The sequence below is a fragment of the Hydra viridissima genome, unplaced genomic scaffold, assembly GCF_058129835.1.
Source record: "Hydra viridissima isolate aposymbiotic clone 2 unplaced genomic scaffold, HvirCarnegie_v1 scaffold_15, whole genome shotgun sequence".
Lineage (NCBI taxonomy): Eukaryota > Metazoa > Cnidaria > Hydrozoa > Anthoathecata > Hydridae > Hydra > Hydra viridissima.
In genome coordinates, this window is record NW_028324314.1 from 4,376,516 (window position 1) to 4,386,891 (window position 10,376).

At 30.7% G+C, this 10,376-nt stretch overlaps 2 protein-coding genes across 2 annotated transcripts; one reads left to right on the plus strand and one right to left on the minus strand.

Moving 5' to 3' along the window:
* The first annotated feature begins 6,608 nt into the window (after positions 1 to 6,608).
* Positions 6,609 to 8,560, plus strand: LOC149878272 (calpain small subunit 1-like). Its single transcript, XM_090073354.1, has 2 exons — positions 6,609 to 6,693; positions 6,899 to 8,560. The coding sequence occupies exon 2, from the start codon at positions 7,039 to 7,041 to the stop codon at positions 7,717 to 7,719; it is 681 nt and encodes a 226-aa protein (XP_089929480.1). The 5' UTR covers positions 6,609 to 6,693; positions 6,899 to 7,038; the 3' UTR covers positions 7,720 to 8,560.
* Positions 8,561 to 9,168: 608 nt separating this feature from the next.
* Positions 9,169 to 10,070, minus strand: LOC149878273 (calpain small subunit 1-like). Its single transcript, XM_090073353.1, has one exon. The coding sequence runs from the start codon at positions 9,853 to 9,855 to the stop codon at positions 9,169 to 9,171; it is 687 nt and encodes a 228-aa protein (XP_089929479.1). The 5' UTR covers positions 9,856 to 10,070.
* Positions 10,071 to 10,376: the final 306 nt, after the last annotated feature.

Here is a 10,376-nt window from a genome sequence, read left to right on the forward strand (position 1 = left end):
TAAAAAGGTTGCTACTTTTACCGTGTATTTTTTCTTTTTTAAAAGACATTAAAATGTCAGACTCTCGCTACTAAAAACTTTCTATTGTATGTTAGCTTTAATAAAACCAGTTAAAAATAGAAAATTAGGTATTAAAAATCGTTTTAATGAAGTAAGGTACTCTACATCAAAGTTATGAATTTTTTACTTTTTACTTTTAATTTCTAAGTAACAAGATTTCAAACTTTTCAAGTTAGTTATTTAAAAAAAGAATTTCCATCATCTCTTTGAAATACATTGTTGATTAAGAATGGCATACCCTTATAAATATGCTAAATGATATTATAATTTAAATTAACGTTTTGCAAAAAGATTCTAATCATTTTCTTCAATGGGTTAGGGAAAATAATGAGTTTTCCTCACGATTCATAAAGGTTGTGATTTAAAAAAGAGAAGGTTATTTAGCTGTCATTCTATTGCGTTAAACATTCTCTGTTAACCTTTTGATAGTGGCTCTTATACCGTAACCAGGTGATCTTCCGTGACTTGTTCAAAACTGGAAAACATTATTTAAAGTTTTAAACCAAATATCAGATCTAAACATTTTATCTCTAGAAACTATATATAAAAAACAACAACTGCAAAAGGCACCTGCGGGAGGAGTTCTAGTTGATTGCCTTAGGAAATTCTCTTTTATTAACAATGTAAATCAAAATGGCCGTATCATTTTTGTAAAACAATAACAAACTTGCTGAGAAACTTCAGAAATAAATGTCACAACATAACATTTGCAAAGCAAAATCAGTACATCTAAGAAAGCCGTAGTCCCCCCGTCATTCAAACTAGCTAAAGTAACTCTTTAAATAAACCTAAAAAAAAAAAAAGAAAAAAAAGAAAGAAGAAAAAAGAAAAAAGCCTCAAAACAAAACAAAACAAAAATCGATTTTGTAGCAGTAATAATAATGAGAGGTTTTGTTCATTAACTCAGGAACTAATTCTTTTACATTTGTCGCTCAGGAATTCTCTGGTAGTTAGACTGTATAAATAGCGATCATCAAAATATCCAAGGGAAGGTGAAAAGGGAATCTTTTATGCAGATAAATATTATTTACGGTATGTAAATGTCCTAATTTGAATATGACGTCAAATCACAATTTTATTTGGTGTAAATGCAAACATGACGTCTAATTAATGATAAATGCAATATAAGCGAAGATAATGTGATCTTCCGTGTAGTTCTGCTAATCAAGCGAAAGGTGAAAGAGCAGTTTTGCAATTAATTATTAATCAAGAAGTAAGACCCTTTCTTTCTCGAATGGTTTAATCTTTTTTTCTTAAATTTTATTAATCTACATTCATCGAAAAAGGAAAAAAAAACAAAGAAAAAGAGACTAGTTTTAGTTTAATACGAAATGCTTTCAAGGCATTTAGATTTTAACGTAATGTGTTTGCAGATACGGTAAAGAAAAAACGAAAAAATTTCTTTACGTGAGAAATTCTTTTTTCTGGTCGATTAATTTGAAAAAATTTTTTCAATCTACAAGCAACAAATATTAATGCAAAAACGTCTGAAAGTTTTAGGTGTTATCATGATCTTCAAAAGAATATTGCGTAGTAGAAACAACGGTAAAATAGATCAATGTCCTATGGAGAGTGATAGGAAGGAAAGGTAACACATTTGTGCCATAGTCCAGGGCAGAGCATTTTTGGCTGAATTGCCGTTTATTAACAAACATTTTTTTTCCTACGTAATATAGGCAAAAGGATGATGATGGCAAAATACTGAAACGTGAAGATCTTTTTCTTGCGTCTTCTTCTTCTGCTCCATATGAGCAGCAGCTTATGCTTTGTATTAAAAAGAAGAAGAAGACTAGAAAAAATAGAAGGCAAGCAAGTTTAGCTTCGAGATTAAGGGCCACAATAAAGATCGTTTACGTCATCTTCAATGAAGAAATGGAATCGTGGTATTACAATTTAACAAGTTGTTTCTTTTAGGTGAATTTTTGCTTTTTGTATTTGTTTTTTTTTTTATTAATTGCTTTACCTCTAAAAACATGAAAGAAACAAAAATCAATTTTGTTTGAAGCTTAAAGTTTAAAGTAAAAGTAACTTTTAGATTAGTTAGCAAAAAAGAGGGTGCTTCAGGGAAGCAGAAAATAACAGAAAGGCTTCATTTGCATCAACTAGCTGAAAGGCATAGGTTCAATTTTAACGCTGTAAGTAAAATAACATTTGTTATGGTTCAAAAGATGACTTTTAGATTTCTCTTGTAACACTATAAGTAACTTCGTGCGAATTTTCTTCATATTTTAATCATAGCTGTAATAATATTGAGAGTTTTTGTTCATGACTCAGCAACTACTTCTTTTATATTTGTTTCTCAGGATTTTTGTGGTTGTTGTGCTGCATAAAAAGCGATCATGAAAATGTGAAGGTGAAAAGGAAATATTGTATGCAGGTAAATATTATTTACAGAATGTAAATCTCGTTGAATATGACGTCAAATAACAGTTTTGCTTAGTGTAAACGCAAACGTGGCGTCTAATATGTGATAAATCCAATATAACGAAGATATTCTGAAAAAAAAAAAAAAAAACAAAAAAAAAAAAACAAAAATGAATGAGTTTCAATTTTAATGCGAAACGCTTTTAAGGCGTTTAGATTTTATCTTAATATATTTGCAGATATGAAAAGAAAAAGCGAAAAACTGTTTTTACATGAAAAGCTCTATTGTCTCTTGTCTCTTGTCTCTTGTCTCTTGTCTCTTGTCTCTTGTCTCTTGTCTCTTGTCTCTTGTCTCTTGTCTCTTGTCTCTTGTCTCTTGTCTCTTGTCTCTTGCCTCTTGTCTCTTATCTCTTATCTCTTGTCTCTTGTCTCTTCAAACAATTTGAAAACCCTTTTTCAATCTACAAGCAATAAATGTTAATGCAAAACGTCTGAAAGTTGGAGGTGTCATCATGATCTTGTCATCATGATCTTGTCATCATGAGTGTGCAAACTTTCTTAACCTTTTTTTTTAAGTGTTACAGTGACACTGACACTCTTCTCCTGGGAAACACAAGCATTGAAATCCTAAAATTAAAAGGCATAAAGCAAAGAAACGCCATATCTTCATGGAAGATGACATAAATGATATCAACGGTCGCCCTTAATCTAGAAAGCTAAACTTGCTTGCCTTCTAACTTTTCTCGTCTTATTCTTCTTCTTTTTAACACAAAGCATATGCTACTGCTCAGATGGAGTAGAAGAAGAAGAGGCGAGAAAAAGATCTGCACGTTTCAGATTTTTGCCAGCATCATCTTTTTGCCTATGTTACATAGAAAAAGAAGAGTTTGCTCCGCCCTGGACTATGGTAAAGTGTTACCTTTTCTTTTCCAACTTGAAGGTGTTATCATGAGTGTGCAATTTTTCTTTTTTTTTTTTTCTTTTTAGCGTAACAATGACACTGGCACTCTTCCTCTGGGAAAGACTAGCATTGAAAGATCAGCTTGCCTTCTATCTTTTCTTGTCTTTTTTAACGGAAAGTATATGCTATACAGATGGACTAGTAGAAGAAGCAAAAAAAGGAAAGATCAGCTGAACAAAAAATGGTGGCCTGGACGAGACAATAGCGAAGCATGAAAGCCATAGAAGCACGGTTTTACGGAGCTTACTATCCCCCTGGAGTTTTTTTAATCGAATCATGCGTTATTAACAAAACCGCTGTAACTTTTCTTTTTTTATATTTATCATTTCATACATTTCAAAAGATGCGCATTGTTCTTAAAGTGTCATAGTTGCTTGGCTCTTTTAACGATGAGAAACAGAGCGAAAAAAAAAAAGAAAACAACTATAAATACACACTGGTTTTCGCAGTTCCTTATGATATTTGTTATCAAAAGAATATCTAGTCTTTTTTTTATGAGCATTCCTATGGTTGCTCCCAACAGGACCGAAAATGACAAAAATATCCATATTTTGTACATGTGTAGGGTGTAGAGTCACTATTTCAAAAAGAAGTTGTTATAGCTCATTTAGACTATGGTTTGATTTTTTGGAAAAGATGGTTGGAGTGGTTGGTCCCACCCCTTTTAAAATCATTTACGTGTTTGGCAAGTGAAGTTGAGGGGAGGGGGGAAGAGGGTAACTAGTAAAAGTCACTCATTATTATATTTTTACACCTTAAATTTTTATATAAATGTTTTTTGTTTAATGTAAAATTATTTTAACGTTTTCTGCCGAGATTTTTTAATCTGTTGTTTGAAATTTCAAACGATGATCAGCAAAAAAACTTTAAGTTCGTTTTGTTGAAAGTTGTACCAGCTACACACACACTGGCTTGACTTCTTGAACAAAGTCCTTCAAAATATCATCTACAGGACGGGGCTTAGATCACTAACGTTTTCATTTTTACATTATACCACAATATAATGCAACAATCAAAACGTTAGTGAAAATCCTGCCCAAGGTTGGCCGTATCCTGCCCAAGGTTGGCATTATCCTACCCAAGGTTGGCCATACATACTCTTATCTTTTTGGATAATAAAAAAACATCTTCATTCATGTCATGCATGTATTTTTAAAATACGAGTAGTTTACTCCCACGATACATATACAAAGAAAAATGCATTATTATAACTATTCATTTTTGTGGATGAAGAGGATTAACACGGCGCTATATTTCTACTTATATCAGTTAGATTTTCTTATATCAGTTAGATTATAGAGTTTCATAATTAAAACTGTTAAATAGAAATGCAAAAGCACAAATACCAAACATGCTCATTTAAAACATTAAAAAGAAATACTTATTTGCTTTTATCCTACAGATAGAGTAGCTGAAAAATCCCCAAGTGCTTAAAATGTTAGGAGCGTCCACTAATTCAAACCGCATTCGTATTCAACTCCACAGCGTAATGCGTTTAAAAACAGTTCACAGCATCTTTTTGAACTGGTGAATTAATTAGCTTAACTAATGTTTCAACTCGCAATTATGTCTCTTTGGATCCAAGAAATTTTTACAGCATCTGTAATATGCATGAACATTTTTGGTAAACAAGAGCCATTCAAAAGTATAACAAAAGTAAATAGAAACAACTCATTTTAAAGATAATAAATACTTACAACATTGAATAATAAAAAGCAATCAAAAATGCGATAAAAACAACAAATAACAACAATAATAAGACAATTTAAAAAGTACAACAAAAGCAACAAAAAAAAAGAAGTAATAATCAATTACAAAAGTGATATAAATTTAATAATGCAGCCACATTGATTTAAAATTATAACAAAGATAAAAAATGACAACAGTAATTAAAAATATTGCAAAATGTAATAGAAATCTTAACTAACACCAGCAACAACAAAAACCCTGCCAACACAAGAGTATTTTAGAGCTGTGAATGTGATAGTGAGTTGGCAGAACGTTGTGCATCTCGCGTCCACAGGATTTAAAGAAGTGTATTGTTTGGATTTCCTTCTCTGGCATGGGGGAGGAAGGAGGAGGAAGAGGATGAAGAGGAGGGGACAAACTCAAAAAAAAAAAAAAAAAGAAAATAAAGTTGTCCCATTGATTAATTTCTTGCCTTTATTTAATTATCACCGATTTTCTGATAGTTTGTGTTTTCTGTCCCTTTTTTTCAAATTAATACTTCAACTTTAAAGAATGTAACATAACAATTGTAATTGTACCTCACTCTGGCAATGTTTAAGTTTAAGCCTTTGGAAATGTAATACGAAGGAATAACATTTTTTTTTTCTTCGCTTATTATCCTTATCAAAAAATTTGGTCTTAAAAACTGCAGATGTTAAAACTTTAACTTTAAGAGTATACTTTGGTAAACACCTACTTGAGATGATATGAAAGCATAGGTTGCTAATTTTATGATTTTTTGGAAATTTTTTTACTTTAATATCTATCCACGTTTGTATCACAATGGTTTACAAAAAAATATAGACTGTATTGTTTGTGTATATATATGCATATATACAATTGCATATAACTGACGCTACATATATGTATATACTTATATATATATATATATATATATATATAACCCTTTTTTATGTTTCTTTTAACTTAGTTCACACAATTGTGGACTAGAGTTTATCCTTCCTAATATTTACAGAATAATAGCGTCTTGAATTGGTAGTGCAAATATAATAGTTTCTCTCAACCAATTTTAAAAATCCGAATTCTAAGTTAAATGGATTTGCCTACGGAGTGAAAAAGTGCATTTTTATTAAGTTAACAAAAGCGAGATAAATATTCCACAGCGTGACAATCATTTTGTAGATCAAATAGAAAATTTTCAATCATAAGAGTTTCAAATTAAACGAAACTATTTTCATAAATCGAGTCAAAATTCGATATTTTTTTTTGTTTTAAGGAAATGAATTATGTTATATCTTTTTAAGAACTGGAAAATTACAGCTTTCCAATGATATACTAAGCTTCTTTTTCTCTAAAGGTTTAAAGCTATGATAATTTATAAACTATTATAGAATAATTTTAGAGCGCGGCTTCAAATGGATGAGCTGCTCTTTGTTATCAAAACAATTGCTTCACCAAATCTTGATACAAAACACGTTATTTAAATTGAAAATACGGATTATGATCATGTATTTGACACTGCAAATCTAAAATTCACATTACGTAAGTATAGCGTAAATATGTAACATACAAAATGCAAAAAAAATGTTTTTTAATGCAACAGGATGTATAACTCGAAGGTTAGCATGTTTTAGACATCCGTTTTACTTACGCTATTATTTGGTAAACAAAGAGGCTTAAAAAATAAACACGTTAATTAAAATGATATTGAAAAAACAACGTAATTATCAACTTTTATAAAAAGAAACTTTTAATAAATTAAAACGAAGCATAAATATTGAATGGAACGACGTTCTTGGTATATAAGTGTTTAACTCTTTTTAGAGTTGAATTCGAAAAGCAAACGACGTTTTTTACAGGTTAATCCTGTTTTTGTTCAACAAACAAAAGAAGTATCTAAAAATCTTCAACAAACAAAGAAGTATCTAAAAATCTTCCAAAGCTTTATTTTGGTTGGAATCAATATGGAAAAGAAAATTGAGATCAATGAGGAAGAAATAACTTTTGTATCTGTTTCTCTGCCGCAACAAAGTTCCAACGACTTTAATTTTGATGAGAAAGATAATGGTTCACTTCAGAGTAAATCACCAAACGAAATAAACTTAAGCACTGCTCCTCCTAAGCATGATTCTCTAGTTGATAAAGACTCCAAGTTTAAAGAAAGCTTTGGAGCATTTTTCTATAAAGTTGCTGGGCCGGATCAATTGATGGACTCGTTTGAACTGCAAAATGTTTTAAAAATGATATTCAAAGAAAACGGAAATCACATCAGTTTGGAAACCAGTCGTTGTATTCTAGCTTCAGTAGATACTAATCGAGACGGCCGCCTTAGTTATAGTGAATTTAAGAACCTATGGTTTAAAGTCATAAAATGGAAAAAGTGCTTTGAAAAGTCCGACCTAAACAAAGACAAAATGATTAACAAAGAGGAGTTGGATTTGGCTCTTAAAGATGTTGGGATTCATCACATTAATCCAACCACAACTAACGCAATATTTTCGCGGTATGTTAACAAACAGAATCTAATAAATATGGATGATTTTATACAAATTTTATGCAAGCTCGATTCAGTGACGCGATGGGTTAAAGATTTTGATAAGAATATGACTTTAGACGCTTTTATGAGGGAGCTGTTATACTGCTAGTCTTCTAAAAGAACTATATGCTACTAGTCAGATGTAAACAATATAAGACATACCATTATCATCTATTTAGTTGTTACTGACATTTCATTTACATTATTTTTGACTGCAATAGCTATCTAGGTTTTATTAAAACCGTTTATAAAAGCCTAGTTTTATAATCGAGCTTAATTAACAATTCTAGTTATCTAAGAGCTATTATATAATCGTTTTCTATTTTACACTATCGAAAAGAATATTCTAACAAGAATTCGGTTGTAAAAAAGCTATTGTTTCTTGCACATTCATGTAAATGGGTCCAAATCAAAAGACAAAGGTAAGTTCTGTGCTTCGATGTCATGGTAGCGGGTTTCCATCAACCAGTGAATAGGTTAGGGTTTCTGTAAATTGCGCTATTTCATGATCAAAACAGTTGCTGTTTTTTACTTCATACATTTTATAGTTCTTACAAAAACGGAGCTAATCTTAGGAACGAACGAAACATCTCTGATAAAATATAAAGTTTGTTTAAAAAATAGTTGTATCAAATGTCATCATTTTCCTTATGCATAGAACAGACTTTCATGAGAGAAAAAATATTTTTGAACTGCACGGGGCAGCCATTATGCATTTAGGTGCCAGCAATTGATCTTATGGTAAACAATTTACGATAGAACACAGAAAAAGGGATTAAAAACAAGAACTGCCATGCTGCTTCTATCAAAAGATTAGGAATGTCAAAACTTTAACTTCCTTAGGTGATGTCTTAGTATGTACACAGAACTAATTATTTCTCAAGACGGAAGGCGCGCATCATAAATTTACTAATAAGCTAAATATAATTAAACAATAATAAACGAAAAAATGAGAAAAGATTACGGTTATCTCCCATCGAATGGACGTATGTTGCTTTTGAAGCCTATTGTTAATGTTTCAAAATTGTGATCAATGTATTAGATATTGTTAGCTGATTCTCCGTCAGGTAAGCAAATAAGTGTGGATCAGTATTATTTGTTTCCATAGCGAAGTCACAGAGTTAAATGTGGAATTGTTAGCTGTGGTATGGAGGGATGGGGTAGGACCAGCCGTTACTAAAATCTGCAACATTCGAATCGACTTGTATTAGTAGAGGGAAAAAAGTAATTCGGAGAGAAAAGAGAAAATCAAATGTAATCATTCTTAACAAGTATCTCTTTCTTAGATATTGTTTTCATAATTATTATTTATTGTAGTTTATTATTGCAAAGATTACATATGTGAAATTGAACTTTTCTCTTAAGCGCAATAAAATGACGAATAAACAAAAACTGCTTTTTAAAACCTTTCCTGTTTTCATTACGAAGAATGAAAAAAGAAGTCAGTTGCTTTATTTTTCTTTTTCAAAGAAGCGAACCAATCACAGGTTTGTTTTTTCACGTTTTTATGTTTCATTTGTTGTAATGTATCTAATTTTCGGAAACTAATTTTTACGTTCTAGCAATACAAAAGTTCTTTCATAAAAGCATCTAAAGTCATTTTCTTATCAAAGTCTCTCACCCACCGCATTACTGTATTGAGCTTGCATAAAATCTGTATAAAGTCATCCATGCTTATTAAATTTTGTTTATCACCATATCGCGAAAATATCGCGTTGGTTGAGGCTACCTCAATATGAAAGTCAAGCTTCTTAAGAGAGATTTCCAGCTCTGATATGCTTATCATTTTATCTTTGTTTAGATCGGATTCTTCAAAACATTTTTTCCACTTCATAATATTAAACCAAAGTTTTTTAAACTCGTAATAACTAAGTCTGCCGTCTCTATTAGAATCTGCTGACGCAAGAATACAACGACTTGTTTCCAGACTGAACTTTTTGGCGTTTGCTTTCTTATAAAATATCATGGATAACACATTTTGCAGCTCGAAAGAATCTATCATTTCGTCTGCCCCAGCAACCTTATAAAAAAATGGCCCAAAATTATCAAGGAATATACCTTCCTTATCCTTCAAAGTGTTGATCAATGGATATTCCCGAGTTATCCCAGGATTGTTGCACAGTTTATTGGTGTCATTTTTTGCTTCAAGTGGTTCGTCCTCTAAAGCAAATGTGTCCTCAAAACTGATTTTGTACTCGCCTTGTTGCGGTAAATTTACTTCATAACATAATTCTTCATTTATCATTTTATTATTTTTATTCTGTAAGGAGATAAAACTTTAAAATACCTTTAGATTGCCGTCAGTTTATTGATTTTAAGACCAATGTGACGCAGTAAATCAAATCATTAGAACAAATTCCATTGTGATAAAAGTCTTTTCCATAAGTATTTACACGAATTAAAACTTGAAAATAGTTCAATTAAATACTTTTTCCATACTCCATTTAGCTAAATTGATAAGAAATGATGTTAAATGATATGAAATGATGGTTGTTAGAAAAATTTGAAATTTCAATCGATAGTTTTTTAAAACGTATGCTGCGACACAATGAAGGGATTTGTTGGTAATCCTTATAAAATTGATTTCTTTCAAATGATTGAAGTTTTTGCTTTATTCGCTACATTTGTAAATATATACTTTTTTTTTTGTCACATAAAAACAAATGTTAAATTATGAATATACTAGGACCACTAAACAAAAATATATAAATCAAAAAATATTGACACATCAGGTTTCCTTATGACATCAAAACATATATTTTCGTA

Coding starts and splice junctions, on each gene's coding strand:
- LOC149878272 (XM_090073354.1), top strand. CDS start 7,039: ATGGAAAAGAAAATTGAGATCAATGAGGAAGAAATAACTTTTGTATCT.
- LOC149878273 (XM_090073353.1), bottom strand. CDS start 9,855: ATGATAAATGAAGAATTATGTTATGAAGTAAATTTACCGCAACAAGGC.